At 40.7% G+C, this 20983-nt stretch overlaps 1 protein-coding gene across 6 annotated transcripts in view; it reads left to right on the forward strand.

The window, feature by feature from the left end:
• The first annotated feature begins 103 nt into the window (after nucleotides 1–103).
• LOC119728552 (D-aspartate oxidase-like) overlaps nucleotides 104–20983 on the forward strand; it is a 51261-nt gene continuing 30381 nt past the window's right edge. For 3 of the 6 annotated variants that reach the window (XM_038200838.1, XM_038200835.1, XM_038200834.1), the window contains exons 1-2: nucleotides 104–200; nucleotides 19438–19635. In XM_038200838.1, the coding sequence (XP_038056766.1) occupies nucleotides 19445–19635 (191 nt within the window). In that variant the 5' untranslated portion in view covers nucleotides 104–200; nucleotides 19438–19444. Of the gene's footprint in view, nucleotides 201–10600; nucleotides 10745–15889; nucleotides 15911–19437; nucleotides 19636–20983 lie in introns of those variants that run through there. The other 3 variants (XM_038200839.1, XM_038200836.1, XM_038200837.1) reach the window with 3 other exon arrangements.

The following is a 20983-nucleotide window of genomic DNA, read 5'->3' on the forward strand; positions in this document are numbered from 1 at the left end:
GGAGCGTACATGACTCATTGACACTCGAAGATGATGATCTGATGATCAGGCTAGGCGCAGGCTGGGCTAGGCTAGGCACTGTTAATTGTGAAGAGCGCCACCAAGTGGTCGGTAGGAAGGCATGTAAAACAAGAAGTTGGGTTGTTTTTTGGAAAGTCCCGATGCTAATTTTCCTGACGAATCTGGATATTTCAGAACAGGTAATTCACACTTCTCTTCGTAAAATGGCAAATTAGACAAAAACCTCAAATAGGCAAAACTTAAAAGCAGCCAGGATATTATAGTTATAAGTTTAAGATGAAAATTAGTTGTCCCTTCATTGTCTTCATTTTTGTTTCCCCAACTGGTAGGCGTGGCCTCTAAAAGGGGGTCCCTCACATTACAATATGAAATTTTAAAATTGCATTGTAATTGTTTTGCCTTGACTGTCTGTAGTAACACTGTCAGCAAGCCAGGCCCAATGCAACGGTAGCTTTGAGGATTATTTTACAGACTGTAAAATGAGGGCAATTGTGTACTTTCTTTATGAATTATGCCTATGGGCCCCTCTTCATGACTGTCTTTTGTTTTTGTTTAGTAGTATTGTTGGTGTACCCTAACGTGGCGCGCCCCCTAACGTGGCGCGCCCCCTAACGTGGCGCACTTTGATTTTTCTCCTCTCTTGACGAAATGAACAATCCATTTTTCTTACAATTAACACTTAATAAAGGTCACACAATCCTTCGCAAATATACATACTAGATTCAAATTTCTGACGTCACGATTGCGCGTAGAAGGTCAAAGGTTACACAGAAAGCCAGACGATCCCATAGCAAAAAGTATCAAGATGCCGTCGACGTCCAGAAACAATGGCCAAAAAAAGGTAACAAGCAGACGTTTTCTTTTAATTCAAGATTCCAAAACAATTAAACTAATTAAAAAGTAATATTATTCGTCAACGTTATCAGTATTAATGAAAAGTAAGCAGAATAATCCGAAGTTTACTGGAAATTTACCGGAACGTAAAAATAGTGTCGTCTGCTCTAGGTTGTCATGACGTCATGTACGGTAGCCTGTAATAGACATATAAAGTGAATACAATTAGGCCTAGTTTTTATGTGGCTTGGCATCACCGGTACCGTGCGGGTGCACTTTTGATTAGATATTATAATCGAGTAAATGTAGCGGATATGCAAAACGTAGAGGTAATTGACATTATATGAATGTTGTTGAAATTGTTATGTATTTAAAACGTCTAGGATGCCTTTTAAATATCGTGTCAGAAATAAATGTATTATTGAAACACTGCTGATTTTTCTATTCTTGAGCTAGAGTTGTATATTTAATCATGTATTAAAGTTTAAAATAAATAAACTTGTAGTATATATATCGTTTGTTTGTTTATTTATTCATTTTTGTAGAGAGATCTTCGGCAGAATTCCATGCTTGCTGCCGTTCATTCTTTGGAAGTCAAGCGAAAAGATTCCTATCGACTGACGGCAAAAAAATTCAATTTGCCCGAGTCCACGCTGAGACGATGGGCAACAAATGGAGTACCTGCCGGGAAACCACAAGGTGGACGTACAACATTCTTCAAAGAATATGAAGAAAAGAAGCTGGCAGAACACATTTCATATGTGGGGCAAATGGGGTACTCCTATCTTGGAAGTCAAATCCGTGAGATCGCCGGCGAAATGGCCCGGATCTTGTGCAGCGAGGATCAAGAGCGCAAGTGCCGATTCACCGACTTCGTACCAGGACGGAACTGGTACTACGGCTTCCTCACAAGATGGAAGAATATCATAAGACCGAGGAGGCCAAGCAGACTGGATCACTTGAGGGCAGAAATGTCTAGGAGATCAATTTTAGAGGCGTACTTTGGGAAACTTCTAGAGGTTCTCGAGAAGTACAACCTGCGTGATTGTCCTGCCCAGATATACAACATCGATGAAACAGGAATCACGAGAGATCACAAGCCACCGAAATCTCTGGGGCCGAGCCAAGGAGCATTCAATGCTGTCTCGTGTGGACGGGGTCCAATACACACCATCATTGCCTGTGGGAATGCCATGGGAAATCGGCTCACGCCATACATCATCTTCAAGGGGGCAAGGGTTCGACAAGAGTGGACGGAGGGGACTTTGTCAGGGACAGGTTATAATGCCACAAAGACCGGCTGGAGCAACAGTGCTACCTTTCTCCCATGGTTCAAGGGTCACTTCCTACCACAAGTTGGGTCAGTTAGGCCGCTTCTTCTGCTGTATGATGGCCATTCTACCCACATCAGCGTGCAGATTATCGAAGAGGCCCGGTTGGAAGGAGTGCATTTATTCGTCATACCTCCACACACGTCCCACATCCTACAACCCCTTGACGTGGGCTGCTTTGCTCCTTTCAAGGCCACCTACAACAGAGCAGTTCACAATTGGCTCCACAAGTACAAGAACACAGGTCGCATTCTGGTCGAAGAAGACATCGCCTCGCTGGCATGCAAAGCTTACATGATGGGAATTAGCAGTGACAGTTTAGTATCATCCTTCAGATGCACTGGAATTTGCCCATTCAACCCTGACGTCGTGCTGAGCAAGCTCCCTGAGCAACCGGAGAGGGGAAGTTCTTCCATCGATGGTCTATTCGCCCCTATCGAGAAGTTTCCTTCATCTCCAGAAGTGTTCACCAGGCGACCAAAAGCAATCAGAAGTGCCCGAATGCTGACGGAGGAAGACGAATACCTCAAGGTTAAAAGTAAACAAGGAGGCCGCAAATCGAAGGAGCCGACTCCGCAAGCAGCAGACCTAGCACTAGCAGCAGACCTCTTGGCACCAACAGTAGACTACTTGGCACCAGCAGCAGACCACTTGGCAGCATCGTACGATGAGTCACCACCGATGTCCCCCATGCCTCCGCCATTGTCGCCGCTAATCACACCGTCAATGCCCATACCGACTATAGCGTCATCCGCCACGGAAGCACCCAAGTCCCCACCGCTGCGGGCCACGTGCACGGCGTCACTGCCGCAGTCGCAAGAGCCATCTACCAGCAGATGCTGCCGAAAGGCTTCTTCTCCCGACCCATCATCAGATGATGTGAGCGATGAGGACGACAACTGTGTTGTTTGCAACAGAAGATGGCCGAAAAATGTCAAGAAAACTGGAGGTCCAAAGATAATACTTTGGGCCCGATGCGACAAGTGCTACAGCTGGGTTCACGCTCGAAGAAGAATTTCTGTGTCCCATTTGCAGCGTTGGAACGAGGAAAAGGGAACTATAAATAACATGCACACGGTCACAAATATATGAACAATATGTTTTAATAACTTCAGCGTACGTGGGGATATGTATTATTTTTTTTACTTTCCAGTATCGGTGGCAGAGTTAACCTGTTAACTTTCATATGCCTAACTGTTTTTTAACCTGTCAACTTTCGTAACTGTTTTTCTTTATTCGATTTTGGTAGCTGGCAAAAGTGTATTGTTTGTCTGTATTGTCATTTGTTGGTATTGTAGGCCCTACTTCTTTTTAAAAAACATTTATTCAAGTTACTGGATATTTTTATTTTTATTTTTTTTACAATATTGGACGAGCGTACGTTTTTGTAACTGTTTATTTTTTTCTAAAAATCAATGTGGCCTGACGTTGCAAGTTCTTTTTCAGAGGCTAAAACAGAAATGACCATGTTTATTTTTTTATTTAGGGGTCATGTCTTTTTGCATTGCTATATTTTCTGATTTCGAGGTTTAAGAGATTTGCTTTACTTTTCAACTGTTTTTAATGTTGTAGCAGTTTGTAAACTTGTAAACACCTAAAGATCCATATTGTTTCCTGCATAACATAAAATGCAATAAAATGAAACTTTTTTTTCACGGCAAATTGTTGTCAGGGCAAATGATCGTCATAGGCCACCGTAGCATGGTACCAAACCATTTCAGCCAATCAGCGGCGTGCACCACGTTAGGGGACAGTTCGACAGTTTTGCGTAAGTAACTTCTTGACAATTCTGTCGTACTCTCTGAATTTTTTTGTCATTTGTACTAAACCAAAATGAATGACAGATAGTTTTTCTGGAGGGTGTTCAATCCGGCACTAACGTGTGTAAGTCTGAACAGAATCGGCTCTTGGATTTTGAAGCAATTTGAACGGATGTCCAGTGAGTTGTCGAAGTGCGCCACGTTAGAGTACACCACCATATGCTTATCATACTCCTGGTAATCCTTACTTTTAGGACACCTCTATTTTTTACGAGTTCTGTTCAAAACTGACTTTCGCAGATGACTGTCCAGTGCCAATGTGACTTTTGCAGGCTAAAGCAGTCTTTTTTCTTCATATAAACTCATGTTAGTTGTAATTTTGAAAGCACTTTCAAAGAAAATGTGACTTTCCTACCTTTTTTCGCAGTCAGACGTGCATGTTGTAGTTCTCACACGCGTGAAAGCCCTACATAATGAAAGCCCGATGCTGATTGGCTGCTAAAAAAAATAAATAAGATGTTTATTTTTTATCAGCCAATCAGCATCGAGCTTTCATCGCATTGAGCTTTGAGGTTTGCCATCTTGGTTTTTGAGTCTGTTTTCTGGTTGTCATCGTCGTCTTTTACCCCTGAATTTCCTTCATAAATCAAAGCCCTGCCCTCTTTCCACAAAATTAACCCTGCTGATATTCAAGAAGGTGTCATTGCCAATTGTTCAGATGTGCCAAGAAATATCAGAATGTCAATTTTGAGTGTCATTTAGTCAACTGTTTTGGTGAGTCTTTCCCTTATAGGAACGGGGTCCTAAAAGTAAGGATTACCATACTCCTTTTGGTAGAATATGAGGTGGCGATTGTGTGATTGTGAACTACGGGCCCCTCTTTATTTTGGTCAGTTTACATGATTTAGAGTCGAGAGTATTGTTTATCATTCTACCCTATGATGTTCTAAAATGAAGTTTGAAAGCAGACTTTTCTTTAGCTTGAGTAACTCCCAGCTTAACAAGCTCATCAGGAATTCACATGTAACATGTGAATTCATGATGAGCATGTTAAGCTGCACATACACAGTATTGAGAGTCCCAAATTTTCGGACTAGTTAAGCTGGAGTTACTCAAGCTAACTTTTCTTAATTCTAATGACCCTTTTTTATAGGTCTAAGCTTGAACAGTATCTTTTGGTACAAAGGCAATTTTCTTATGCATTTTACATGATTTCATGCAAATAAACGCGGTTTTGCGCATTCACTGTGTGATCACCATCTTTTTATTTTCGAGTTGCGTTTTGACGTCTGCATCGTCAGTTTACACCAAAATTTCCCACCAAAAATAAAAACCTTGTCTCCCAAACATGACACTCCTGTTGGTTTTACTTCGCGTACTAATTTAGTGAGTCCAATAACCTAATAGTGGATTTTTATGCTCTTTTGGAACAGGGCCCTTAAATACACAATTGCCAAAGACAGCTTTGTTTTACAAAGCCATTAGGCCTAATTAATCAATTTGTAATTTCACCAGGCCCACTTATCGACAACTCAACATTTTGATGTGAGTTGCACCTTGCTTAGCCCCATAAATGTGGCTCAAATACTGGTTTTCCACCATATTGTGAGCCACAGGATAGCGATAGCTGCATGTGGGGAAAAGTTATCTTTTAATAAGGAAATCAAAATCGGGACTGTTTTTTTTTTCACTTTGGTAGAAACTTACCCAGTTAATAACCAGGCAAATTTAAATTTTGTATATGCCTAGTTTATCCTGTAATTTTCATGCAAAATTTGAAGAGAGTTTGTCCAAAACTAACATTTGCAAAGAAATTATGAAATTTCAAGCGTACTTATTTTTGTCATTCAAGGTCAAAGTTCATTAATTAGTATTACCCATTTTCTCTATCTATTTCATGCTATGATTTTGGTTTTATTTTATGACATGCAGGCCATTCAAAGAGCTTTCAAATGATGTACAACTTGGCATTGTAGGTGCTATACTTTTGGAGATACAAGTATTTATTTTAAAGTTTGTCAAATGTTCGTTGACCTGCATCTCAAAAACTAACGAGCCAAATAAAAAAAAAAAATCCATTCCAGGGTTTCTCATATACATGTACATGTAGGCCAATCATCACACCAAATATCGGTTCAATCTGTGAGGGGCAGGGGTGAAAGGTCAAGTTGAATTCACATGATATGTCCCCTGATCGACACTAAAATTTGGGTGTACATATGGTCTGCATTGGAATTTTTTTATCGATTTTCTTTTCTTATTTTACAGTTGATCATTTTTTTCATTAACATATTCATCCATTTGAAGTAACAAACATGTTCCAGCGACACAAGTCTGAAACGATATTCAACCTTTTGTGATCAACTGCCATTATCTTTTTAGATTATAAAGTAGGCGTTCGAACGTTTTACCATATTGACTTTTTCAGTCAAGTTCAAATGTCATGTACATGTATGTGCAAGCGTACGTATAGGCATGCTGCCAATATGAAATATAATCTTTGAAATTTGACCTTTATTCTGGTGCTTGAGTTATACATGTATTGTTACTTTATCTGGTCTCAAAAGGCCAAAACAGCTGTTTATTCTGAATTCTGAATTTCAAACAGTTGTTTACTTTTACACGGTTAGTTTTGATGCCAGCACATACCGTATTAAAGGTAGGGCAAATCACTTGTCATTTGCGCAATTTTTTTTTCGTTTGAAGAAACAAAAGTACTCAAAATCTAAAGACGGTTGCTTAACAACAAACCTGATGAAGTTTTAGCTCTGTGAATGCTGTATATTCCAACAAAACAATATTCTAGGAACTCGATTTCAATTCAAAAGTTGCCGAGTCATGTTTTGAATTGCGCCTCAAATCAGCATCCGGGACACGTTCTCATTCAGCCGATTGCAGATACGTGATGTCACGCACTGAACTGACGAATTATAGCAACCATTGGCAACTGCGCGTGCGTGTGCGTCGATCGTGTCAACCCTTGCGTGCACCCATTCATGGCTTTGCCGAATTAAAAACGGAAATTTTCAAAAATGCATCGACGCGTCTTTGGAAATTATCTACTCTACCTCAAAGACTGTCAAGAGATTGTCATCGGATTGCATTTATATAGCACTAATGGGTTAGAGGCACAACTGTCAGGGTTGGCACAGTTGCGGAAAGTTCAATGAAAATTGTGGAAGTTAAAGGGAATGTACAACATTTGCTTTTGCTGTAATTTTCAGAAATAAATGGATTTGGAGGATTAGCATGTTATAGAAAATATTGTTTAACTGACTTGTTTCACGTTTTGGGCTTGTAGACGCTGGAAAAATCAAGAAAACCTATCATGTTCTTGTAGTCTGGTTCCCTGACCCCACTTAAAATGAAACAGAGCAATTAATACACTTTAGGAATTGTAGGCTCAAAGAATCAGCCTAGCAGGCTTGTACCCCTTCACAGGTGTGTAATCAATTGCAAAGAAAAGTCAGAATAACTAAATATGAAAACTTAGGGACAGTTTTTGAAAAAAAAGCCAGTTTTCTCCAACGCTGGTCGACCGACCAGCGTTGGGAAAATACAGTTTTTCTTGAAAATGTCAGCACACCAGGAGCCACGATTTTAAAGGATGATTTGGACTGTCAGTCCCTAACAATTCAGTAAGGTATTTCGTGATAATTTGATCATTTTGTTTTTTGATGTTTGCAAATGTTGTATATTCCCTTTAAAGCTATCGTGGAAAGTAATGGAATGTTGGGGTTTTTTCACAACGAGTCATGGAAAGTTGATATTCCGATGTAGAAAAGTCATGGAATCCTGCACAACCCATGATGATGTGTTATATTTGATTATATAACCGACATACAGATCCTTGTCATTTGATTGGGGGAACTCACATCATGTGACATTCGTTATTGCTCCCATTCACGCCGGGGTTCAAAAAGTCCCATTCGCCCATGGGGAATGGAAAATACTATTGAACGGTTAGGATCATACTTGTTCCATGACGCGGTATTTGTGTGCAAATGCATGCTGGTGTGCGCGTTCAGCATTGCGCGCAGCGCGTATTGTTCCAAAGAGCCAGCGCTACAGAGTTGGGTTCAAACATTTTCGAGAAGGGGTGGTTTGGAAGAGAGAATTACATTTTCCACCAATTTTGTATTGAAATAAAAGTTCAAATATATAAATGACAAGGATATGTCAGTTACCGTACATAAAATAATTATTGAGTGGCTGGAAATTGTGAAATAGGAGAATATTATTGCTCGGTAAAATCTGGACTTCTACAGTTCTCTCTCTTGAAATGGAAAAGTCCAGATTTTACCTTGCAATAATATTCTTCCCATTTCACTCTGAGCCACTCAATATTTGTATACTATGGCAGTCTTCCAGTTTGCATTCCAGTTTATTTCCTCTATATGCATACATGTACATGTATATGCTTATGCACCATAGTGATGCTTTTGTAGTGCTCATCAATGGTGTTGGGTCAAACTGGAAGGCCCATGAAAGGGGGTACATGTATATGGTGTTCTTTGCTGTATGACTTGCCAGTGTATTGTACATTTGGTAAATAGGCTCCGAATGCCAAAATATGAACTCGAGCATGAAAGGTCATTTCGATTCCCATAACTGAATCAAGTAAATGGAAAAGACCTTTTGGGGACTTGAATAACAGGGCTCGTATCAGGAGTTTGGATACTGTCGCGGTGTCTTTATCAACTGGCATTGTTGATGTCACTAGTGATGTGCATCGGGTTTGGGTTGATGAGGCCAAACCGACCCGAGACATTCGTTTCACAAACCGAATCAGAAACCGAACTGGACTACCTAAAACCGACGCGACCCGACCTGACAACAATTTCTAAAAAACGACCGAACAAATTTTTTTTAAAAAACGACCCGAAAAAAAAAAATGAATATCTGGCTTAGGCTTTTTGCGCCTGAACTGACCCGCTTCGCGTAAAAAAAATGTCGGCTTTCAATAACTGAATCATGCCGTGCGGCACTCACAACGTGGCCTACTGGTGGGCCTACATGTTATTGACCGATCGAAACAGACCACAAACCATTTCTAGTTGCACCGCGCAGTGACTCTGCATTAAATAGTGCACCATGTAAATTTCACTTCTGTTTCGGTTTATTTCGGGTTTTTGCAAAATGGCAATACCCGACCCGACCTGAAATCACAAATGCAAAACTGACCCAACCCGACTGAAATGATGGACAAACCAACTCGACCCGACCCGACTCGCTTTCAGGTCGGTTTCGGTTTCGGGCCGGGTTTGCACAACATTAGCCCTCACGTGACCTGTCACATGACCATGCTTGGAGGAGGCCGGTCGTACAGGGCAATTTAATGTAGGAGTGCACAAAGTCAAAAACAGGAAATTTGTTAATTTCTTCCAAAATACAAGCATCACAACAAGTGTGGTATTAATAAGATGGAATTTTGCGTCATGTTGTATTCAAAATATTCTCAAATGAGGCCATTTTCCACTTGTGAAAGCCCTTAACCCCCCCCCCTCCCACCCCAGTACAGAAGAAAACAAACAAACAAAACAGCCATAAAACAGTATCTTGTGTACATGTACGCACATTTAATATAAATCATTGGTTTATAACGCGACGTTGAATTCTCATCTTTGGAAGGATTGATTCTAAAAAAAGAAACCATCAAAATTGAAAGCACTGCGTTGCGCATTAAACGCATCAACTGCAGTCCTAATTTAAATCTCCCAAATAGTGGAAGATTTAAATTACACAATTCCAGGGGTTTAGATCGTGCAAGGCATGATGGGAACCAATATGGCGCAGCAAGATCGTACCCGTGGAAACGAGGTTGCTGATAAATATTCATTATTTGTTCAGGGTGACCCCAAAAAAATTGCAACCCTGTAAAATTTGCCTTTAAAAAAAAAAAGGGATCAGCACTTGGATTTTTATATTTTGGGTAAAAGATTAAAGCTGAGAGATTTTTCTTTCAAATACTGAACCAATCATGAAAATAGCACTTTGGGTTGCTGAGAAAATGTCAATTATGTAAACGTGGTCATTTTTTATCCTGTACACAAATACTTCAAACGGTGAAGCATTTTACTGTAAGCCTACTGTGCAATTATCCTTCATTTGTGAATGAAATCTGTAATATTTTGACATACACATATATTAATGATGCTGAAACGATTCAAAATAGGACTGCAAAGGATGAGATACCTGTTCAGGTGGAAAATAAAAGGTACTTCCATCAAATTCATGTGTACTCTTGTCATATTATGTGCCATGTTGTTTGCAAGGATTAGGACATGCACAAATAGGTACAGTGAATATCCCTTACTGTGGTATTTTTTTGTGTACTGGATGAAAAATGACTACTTTTACATAATTGACATTTTCTCAGCAACCCAAAGTGCTATTTTCATGATTTTTTTTCAGTTTTTGAAAGGAAAATCTCTCAGCTTTAATCTGAAACCCAAAACATAAAAATACACCGATATCTTTTTTTAAAAAGACAAGTGTTTCAGGGTTGCATTTGTTTTTGGTCACCCTGTATACTAGCCTTGGTTTCAAACAAAGATAGTCCAAGTATGATTCTCAAACTTAGAACAACGAGTGGCAAACACTACTCGGGAGTATTCTAGTACTCGCGTTACTCGCCCAGCACTAGTGTGTACATGTACTTCACAGTGTCAAACTTCACAGAGTTTGTGCAAAACCATTTGTTTATTCTACACAACTAGCCATGTCTGTCATCACACTAGGGGCAAGTGCGAGTAAGCTCAGGGGAGGCAATCAAACGCCCTCAACGTGATAAACGTAGTAAGATAGCGCAGGATTTCTACAATTTGCCAGGCCTCTACGTTTGGAATTGTACCCCTTCAACATTTTTCCCTTTTTAATGTTAATATTTTTCCCATTTGACTCTTTTCATCTGCCAAACTATGACATTGGTAGCCACTTCTCCTATCCAATTTAAATTATTTTAATCAAAAGTTAAATGAAATCATTAATATGAAATTTAAATTAAATCATAGATGCAATCCCTCTGGAAGACTTTTTTCATAATGCCTGAAGCAACTACTTACTTATTTCCTGGGTAAGTTCAACGCAGATCAAGAAAGTTCAAGAAAGCAGATTGGAGTGGGTTCAAAATCTTCGCTTTGCAAACTTGAAAAAGCGTCAGCAACATTTGGAGGTGTAATCTGTCGCGCGTTCAAATGCACATAAACATGAAAATCTGTTTTGGTTTGACCTCACATTGCTGTGTACATGTAAACTACAGACTGCCCTACAGATCATGTTCAGTCATGATTTATATTGTTATTTTTGTGAACTTAGCATTTTGCTACCTAAATCAACAACTTCTGCTTGCTGGTGATATTGAACGCAACCCTGGCCCCCGCACACCTAAGTATCCCTGCGGAGAGTGTACCAGGGCCTGCACCAGCTACAAAGGTGCTAAGGCCAGCATCCTGTGCGAATCATGTGACGTGTGGTTTCATTCAGACTGCGTGGGCCTAACAGACTCTGCCCTCGATACCCTTGGGCGCAGTGATCTCCCCTGGGAGTGTTATCGCTGTGGTTTACCCAACTTTTCATCTGGGCTTTTTGACTCAACAATATTAGATGAGTCCAATTACAGCGCCACAAATTCTGAGACCCACTCTTCAACGAGTTCCACCAGTTCTCACCATCCAGGTTCCCCTCTCGCCAAATCATCACCCAACAAAAGAAATAGCAACCAAACTCTCAAGAATCTCCGCCTACTTAAAGTGAACTTCCAGAGCATTTTTTCAAAGCGTGCAGAATTCTGGAGTGTTCTTGACGCTACCAAGCCAGATGTTGTTTTTGGGTGCGAAACATGGCTGAAACCAAACATCGCCAATGGAGAAGTTTTCCCACCTGGATATGACATTTATCGTTGTGATCGCAGGGACGGTTACGGAGATGTACTTCTTGGCGTCCACAACAGCCTTAATAGCCACCTGATTACCATCAAGTCAGATGCAGAGATTGTCGCTGCGAAGATCATCAACGATAACCAGACCATTGTACTAGCATCTGTGTACAGACCTCCCAAAAATGACCTCAAGTATATGGAGGATCTCAATAGCGCCATCAGTCATCTGTGCCAAAGTAACCCAGGTGCAGCAGTTTGGATTGCTGGTGATATAAACCTACCAGATATCACCTGGGAAACCTACAGTGTCGCTTCCCATCAATACACACTGGCTATAAATGATTCCTTCTTGAACCTACTTGATACAGCTGGCCTTGAGCAAATGGTCAATTTTCCTACCAGAGGGGACAACACTCTGGACATCATCTTGATGACCTAGGCCTAGGCACCAGCAACCATCCTGAAATGGAAAACATCACTGTGAGCGAGAATGGAGTGATCAAACTCCTAAAAAATCTCAAGCCCTTCACTGCCTCTGGACCAGATGGGATACCTACCATGCTGCTAAAACAGACGGCTGTGGAGATTGCTCCTGCAGCAACGTTACTTTTCTAGGCTTCAATCGACCAAGGGAGGGTACCATCACAATGGAAGATAGCGCAAGTAGTCCCATTGTTCAAAAAGGGAAGTCGTTCTGATGCCGCCAACTACAGACCGATTTCTCTAACATCTGTACTCTGCAAACTGTGCGAGCACATCATTCATTGTGCTGTGATCCAACACCTCACCGACAACAACATCCTGTCAGATGCGCAGCACGGTTTCCGCAAATACAGATCCTGCGAAATGCAACTGATCTGTATGCTGGATGACCTCACCAAGGGACTGGACAGCAAGTCACAAATTGACGTGGTCCGGCTCGATTACGAGAAAGCATTCGATAAAGTGCCACATCGACATCTACTGAAGAAAGTCCAGCACTATGGAGTTAGAGGTGCAACACTGGCATGGATATCAGATTTCCTCCACTCTCGTTCCCAATCTGTGCTCGTTAATGGGCAGAAGAGTAGTGAATCCATCGTCTCATCCGGGGTTCCACAGGGGAGTGTCCTTGGTCCCCTACTTTTCCTAATCTACATCAACGACCTGCCTGAATGCATCAGAGGCTCAACAACTACATGTAGATTGTTTGCCGATGACAGTGTTTTGTATAAACATACATGTATCACCTCAACTGATGACACAGCTAGCCTCCAGCAAGATCTAGACGCCCTCCAGGACTGGGAAGCTAAATGGCTGATGCACTTTAATGCTACAAAGTGCCAGGTTGTCCAAGTCACCCACAAGCGGAAGCCCTTCCCTGCCTCATACACCATCCATGGTCATGTCTTGGGGGTCTCCACCTCTGCCAGATACCTGGGAGTCCACATAGATTCCAGGCTGAGCTTCAATACTCATATCGACAACATCACCAGGAAAGCGACCGGCACCAAGGCCTTCTTCTCCTGTAATCTGAGCCACAGCAGCCAGAAAGTCAAAGAAGCTGTCTACACCACCTTCATTCGTCCATCTGTCGAATTTGCAGCAGCTTCATGGGATCCACATACCCAACGGAATACCAAGAAGCTTGAGCAAGTCCAACGAAGTTCGGCTCGTTTCGTCATGGGCGATTATAGAAGAACCAGCAGTGTTACATCCATGTTAGAACATCTTGACTGGCCCTCACTACAGGAACGTCGTCACCAAAATCGCCTGCAGATGATGTACAAGATCAGATACAACTTGGTCGACATCCCTTGGAACAACTACCTTACTCAATTATCGACATCTACCAGAGGACACAGTTCCAGATTCACTATCCCACACACCAGATCTTCAGTGTATGCTAGCTCGTACTTCCCACGTACCATCCGAGACTGGAACAACCTCCCAGTTGATCCTGCTGCATACCCATCCCTCAACGCCTTCAAGTCTGCGCTGAGGGACATCCGCTCGGATTAATCGCACCACCAGATTTTTACTTGCACCTGTACATATAGCACTGTACCTGAGTACAAATTCCTGTTGTCTTTAGACAATGCATGCGCCCAACGCAGTGCGTTTATCTTCAACATATGAAGGCAGCACTAAGAAGGAAGAAGAAGAAGCTTTGAGGATTATTTTCAGACTGAAGTTACAAGAGGGCATTTGTGTACTTTATATGGACCCCTTTTGGTAGAATATATTATGAGATGGTGATTGTGTGATTGTGAACTACGGGACCCTATTTTTTTTGGGGGGGGGTGTCAGTTTAGAGTGGAGAGTGATCATTCCAAAATGAATTTTGCAATCTAAAGCAAACTTTTCTTAAGAAATAATTCTAATGACCTAGCTCTACTGAGTGGAGTGCTGGAACTTTGGTACCCTCCGTACTAGTACGGAGGAGTGCTTGAACTTCGGTACCCCCCGCACTAGTACGGAGGAGTGCTTGAACTTCGGTACCCCCCGCACTAGTACAGAGGGTACCGAAGTTCCAGCGCTCCATTCAGTAGAGCTAGTACTAATGCCCCTTTTTAATGGGCCTAAGCTTGAACAGTATCTGTCGGTACAAAGGCAATTTTCTTATGCATTTTACTGTTTTACATGATTCCATGCAAATAAACGCGATTTTGTACATTCACTGTGTGATCACCATCTTTTTATTTTCGAGTTGCGTTCAGATGACGTCTACATCGTCAGTTTACACCAAAATTTCCCTCCAAAAATAAAAACCTTGTCTCCCAAACATGACACTCCTGTTGGTTTTACTTCGCGTACTAATTTAGTGAGTCCAATAACCTAATAGTGGATTTTTATGCTCTTTTGGAACAGGGCCCTTAACTACACAATTGTCGAAGACAGCTTTGTTTTACAAAGCCATTAGGCCTAATTAATCAATTTGTATATATTTCACCAGGCCCACTTGTCTACAACTCAACATTTTGATGTGAGTTGCACATTGCTTAGCCCCATAAATGTGGCTCAAATGCTGGTTTTCCTCCATATTGTGAGCCACACGATAGCGATCGCGCATGTGGGGAAAAGTTGTCTTTAAGGAAATCAAAATCGGGACTGGTTTTTTTCACTTTGGTAGAAACTTACCCAGTTAATAACCAGGCAAATTTAAATTCTGTATATCTCTAGATGCCTAGTTTATCCTGTAAGTTTCATGCAAAATTTGAAGAGAGTTTGTCCAAAACTAACATTTACAAAACAATTATGAAATTTCAAGCGTACTTATTTTTGTAATTCAAGGTCAAAGGTCATTCATTACGCATTTTCTCTATGTACTTCATGCTATTATTTTGGTTTTATTTTATGACATGCAGGCCATTCAAAGAGCTTTCAAATGATGTACAACTTGAACTTGGCATTGTAGGTGCTATAGGCCTACTTTTGGAGATACAAGTATTTAATTTAAAGTTCGTCAAATGTTCGTTGACCTGCATCTCAAAAACTAACGAGCCAAATTAAAAAAAAAAAAAATCCATTCCAGGGTTTCTCATAGTTGTAGGCCAACCATCACACCAAATATCGGTTCAATCTGTAAGGGTCAGGGGTGAAAAATCAAGTTGAATTCACATGGAATGTCCCCTGATCGACACTAAAATTTGGGTGTACATATGGTCTGCATTGTAATTTTTTTATCGTTTTTCTTTTCTTATTTTACAGTTGATCATTTTTTTCATTAAAATATTCATCCATTTTGTACTGTGTTTTTGAAGTAACAAAAAAAATTACACCAACACAAGTCTGAAATGAAATTCAACCACTTGTAATCAACTGCCTTGATCTTTTTAGATTATAAAGAAGGCATTTAAACGTTTGATCATATTGACTTTTTCAGTCAAGTTCAAATACCATGTACATCAGAAGCGTACACATAGGCATGCTGCCAATATAAAATATGATCCTTGAAATTTGACCTTTATTCTGGTGCTTGAGTTATACATGTATTGTTACTTTATCTGGTCTCAAAAGGCCAAAACAGTCTTTTTTCTGAATTCTGAATTTCAAACGGTTGCTTATTTTTGCACTGTTAGTTTTGATGCCAGCACGTTTTAAAGGTAGGTCATTTGTCATTTGTGCAATTTTTTTTCGTTTGAAGCAACAAAAGTGCTCAAAATCTAAAGATGGTTGCTTAACAACTAACCTGATGAAATTTCAGCTCAGTGAATGCTGTGTATTCCAACAAAACAATATTCTAGGATCTCGATTTCAATTCAGAAGTTGCCGAATCATGTGAATTGTGCCTCAAATCAGCATCCGGGACACGTTCTCATTCAGCCGATTGCAGCTACCTGATGTCACGCACTGAACTGACGAATTATAGCAACTGCGTGTGCGTCGATCGTGTCAACCCTTGCGTGCACCCATTCATGGCTTTGCCGAATTAAAAACGGAAATTTCCAAAAATGCATCTTTAGACGCATCTTTGGAAATTATCTACTCTACCTAAAGACTATCAAGAGATTGTCATCGGATTGCATTTATATAGCACTAATGGGTTAGAGGCACAACTGTCAGGGTTGGCACAGTTGTGGAAAGTTCAATGAAAATTCTGGAAGTTAAAGCTATCGTGGAAAGTAATGGAATGTTGGGGTTTTTCACAATGAGTCATGGAAAGTTGATATTCCGATGTAGAAAAGTCATGGAATCCTGCACAACCCATGATGATGTGTTATATTTGATTATATAACCGACATACAGATGCTTGTCATTTTATTGGTGGAACTCACATCATGTGACATTCGTTATTGCTCCCATTCACGCCGGGGTTCAAAAAGTCCCATTCGCCCATGGGGAATGGGAAATACTATTGAACGGTTAGGATCATACTTGTTCCATGACGCGGTATTTGTGTGCAAATGCATGCTGGTGTGCGCGTTCAGCATTGCGCGCAGCGCGTATTGTTCCAAAGAGACAGCACTACAGAGTTGGGTTCAAACATTTTCGAGAAGGGGTGGTTTGGAAGAGAGAAATACATTTTCCACCAATTTTGCATTTAAATAAAAGTTCAAATATATCAAGTGACAAGGATCTATATGTCAGTTACATAAAACAAATATTGAGTGGCTTGAAATTGTGAAATGGGAGGAATATTATCGCTCGGTAAAATCTGGACTTCTACAGTTCACTCGGCTTCACCTCTTGAAATGGAAAAGTCCAGATTTTACCTTGCGATAATATTCTTCCCATTTCACTCTGAGCCACTCAATATTTGTATACTATGGCAGTCTTCCAGTTTGCATTCCAGTTTATTTCCTCTTTATGCATACATGTATATGCTTATGCACCATAGTGATGCTTTTGTAGTGCTCATCAATGGTGATGGGTCAAACTGGAGGGCCCATGAAAGGGGGTACATGTATATGGTGTTCTTTGCTGTATGACTTGCCAGTGTATTGTACATTTGGTAAATAGGCTCCGAATGCCAAAATATGAACTCGAGCATGAAAGGTCATTTCGATTCCAATAACTGAATCAAGTAAATGGAAAAGACCTTTTGGGGACTTGAATAACAGGGCTCGTATCAGGAGTTTGGATACTGTCGCGGTGTCTTTATCAACTGGCATTGTTGGCCCTCACTAGTGATGTGCATCGGGTTTGGGTTGACGAGGCCAAACCGACCCGAGACATTCGTTTCACAAACCGAATCTGAACCGAAACCGAACTGGACTACCTAAAACCGACGCGACCCGACCTGATAACAATTTTTAAAAAACGACCCGAACAAATTAAAAAAAAAAAACGACCTGAAAAAAAAAACACGAATATCTGGCTTAGGCTTTTTGCATCTGAACTGACCCACTTTGCGTAAAAAAAATATCGGCTTAGAGTAACTGAATCATGCCGTGCGGCACTCACAACGTGGCCTACTGGTGGGCCTATACATGTTATTGACCGATCGAAACAGACCACAAACCATTTCTAGTTGCACCGCGCAGTGACTCTGCATTAAATAGTGCACCATGTAAATTTCACTTCTGTTTCGGTTTATTTCGGGTTTTTGCAAAATGGCAATACCCGACCCGACCTCAGGCTGAAATCACAAATGCAAAACTGACCCAACCCGACTGAAATGATGGACAAACCGACTCGACTCGACCCGACCCGACTCGCTTTCAGGTCGGTTTCGGTTTCGGGCCGGGTTTGCACATTAGCCCTCATGTGACCTGTCACATGACCATGCTTGGAGGAGGCCGGTCTTATACAGGGCAATTTAATGTAGGAGTGCACAAAGTCAAAAACAGGAAATTTGTTAATTTCTTCCAAAATACAAGCATCACAACAACAAGTGTGGTATTAATAAGATGAAATTTTGCGTCGTGTGGTATTCAAAATATTCTCAAATGAGGCCATTTTCCACTTGTGAAAGCCGTTAACCCCCCCCCCCCCCCAGTACAGAAGAAAACAAACAAACAAAACAGTCATAAAACAGTATCTTGCGAACATGTACGCACATTTAATATAAATCATTGGTTTATAACGCGACGTTGAATTCTCATCTTTGGAAGGATTGCTTCTAAAAAAGAAACCATCAAAATTGAAAGCACTGCGTTGCGCATTAAACGCATCAACTGCAGTCCTAATTTAAATCTCCCAAATAGTGGAAGATTTAAATTACACAATTCCAGGGGTGTAGATCGTGCAAGGCATGATGGGAACCAATATGGCGCAGCAAGATCGTACCCATGGAAACGAGGTTGCTGATAAATATTCATTATTTGTACAGGGTGACCCCAAAAAATTGCAACCCTGTAACATTTGCCTTTAAAAAAAAAAGGGATCAGCACTTGGATTTTTATATTTTGGGTAAAAGATTAAAGCTGAGAGATTTTTCTTTCAAATACATGAAATACTGAACCAATCATGAAAATAGCACTTTGGGTGCTGAGAAAATGTCAATTATGTAAACATGGTCATTTTTTATCCTGTACACAAATACTTCAAACGGTGAAGAATTTTACTGTAAGCCTACTGTGCAATTATCCTTCATTTGTGAATGAAATCTGTAATATTTTGACATACACATATATTAATGATGCTGAAACGGTTTAAAATAGGACTAAAAAGGATTACATGTAGATACCTGTTCAGGTGGAAAATAAAAGGTATTTCCATCAAATTCATTTGTAATCTTGTCATATTATGTGCCGTGGTGTTCGTAAGGATTAGGACATGCACAAATAGGTACAGTGAAAATCCCTTACTGTGGTATTTTTTGGGGTAGGCCTATAGGATGAAAAATGACTACGTTTACACATGGAGGAATAAGAACACATTTCCTCCATGGTTTACATAATTGACATTTTCTCAGCAACCCAAAGTGCTATTTTCATGATTTTTTTCAGTAATTAAAAAGAAAAGCTCTCAGCTTTAATCTGATTTCCAAAACATAAAAAACACAGATCCCTTTTTTTAAAAAGACGAATATTTGAGGGTTGCATTTTTTTTGGGGGGGGGTCAACCTGTATACTAGCCTTGGTTCAAACGAAGGTAGTCCAAGCATGATTCTCGCTTGAACTTGCTTAATCATTGCGGAGCTTTCTTCTAATTTCTTTTATTTTATTGTTTTGTGGTTCTTATTTAGTACCAAAATGGTCTACCGAGTTGGTGTGGTTGGAGCAGGGGTCATCGGACTGTCAACGGCTTACAACATTAAAGACAGAATCCCTGATGCCGAGGTGACGATAGTTGCTGATAGGTTCTCACCGAACACTACGGGCGATGGCACCGGAGGGCTGTGGATGCCTTACATGTTGGGAAGCACTCCTACCGAATCAGTCATGTTCGTATTCAGATTAGGAAGTTATGACACATTTCCCTTAACAACACCTCGTTCACCGATTCATTTCATTAAGCCCCAGTCACACATTCACAGTTGGAGAGCCCTACGAATATCCACGGTTTACCAAGAATCAATCAATCAAGATGAACCGTTGAAAACTGCACTACGGTTTCAGGACGGATAGCCACGACTGTCATGCAGTTTCTCTACGAATACACCACGGTTTGTCAAGAACATGAAGAATATGGACGGATTGGTGAAGAATATTGACAGTATTACTAAGAATAATGATGTTAACGCCACGGTTGTCTGCAATTGGGTCACGTATGACCAAGGTTCTCCTACCAGTAAAGCGTGGATATTCGTAGTACAACCTTAGCAGAACCCTAGTACATCCGGGCATATCCGTAGGACATTCGTAGCGAATTCATAGAGATTTCTACCACGAATGAGCTACGAATCTCCAAGAATATGCACGAATAGCCACGAACAACACTACGAATAAGTACGGTTGTCCTACGGATGTCCCACGGTTGCACTACAGATTAATTTTCATGACGGTTCACCACGGAAGTTATGAACAGTTTCAAACTTCCGTAGCCCCTCCACGAATACCCAAGGAAGATGACGGATAACCACGGATGTACTAAGGATGAATCCGGTACTCCCACGGTTTATTACAAATTTCAAACCGTGGATATCCGTAGCTCTCCAAACCGTGAATGTGTGACTTGGGCTTTAGGCAAGAGTGCATCACATGGTATGCAAATTATGACTTGTTCGAGTGGTGTGGTAAAACGAGCCTCCTGAGGTGATCTATGAAACATTCTGTTTTCCCGAGGCTAGCCCAGTGAAATAGAACGATTCGTGGATCACAGAGGGAGGCTATTACTACACCATGAGTTAAAGGGAATATGGAACATTTGCAAACATCGAAAAATAAAACTACCAAGTTTTTACAAAATACCTTACTCGGATGTTGGTAAATGACAGTCTAAAGCATCCTGTAAAATTATGGCACCTGGTGTGAAGTCGTTTTCAAGAAAATGGTATTTTTGTATAAATTTCCAACGGTGGTCGGCCGACCACCGTTGGAAAAACCTAACTATTTTTCAACTACTGCTCCAAATTCACCATTGTTTTTTTTTTTCAATTTTTTTTTTTTTTTCAATTTTTTTTCAATTTTGTTTGCTTTTGGTTACATGTTCATGAACGGGTGCAGGCCAGCTAGACTGGTTCCCTTACCTTACAATTTTCCGGCATCTATAAATTGATCCATATTATCTTTAGTGGAGTCAGGGAACCAGGCTACTCCACCATTTGTGATTTTCTTGGTTTTTCCAGCATT

The sequence above is a fragment of the Patiria miniata genome, unplaced genomic scaffold, assembly GCF_015706575.1.
Source record: "Patiria miniata isolate m_02_andy unplaced genomic scaffold, ASM1570657v1 HiC_scaffold_20, whole genome shotgun sequence".
NCBI lineage: Eukaryota > Metazoa > Echinodermata > Asteroidea > Valvatida > Asterinidae > Patiria > Patiria miniata.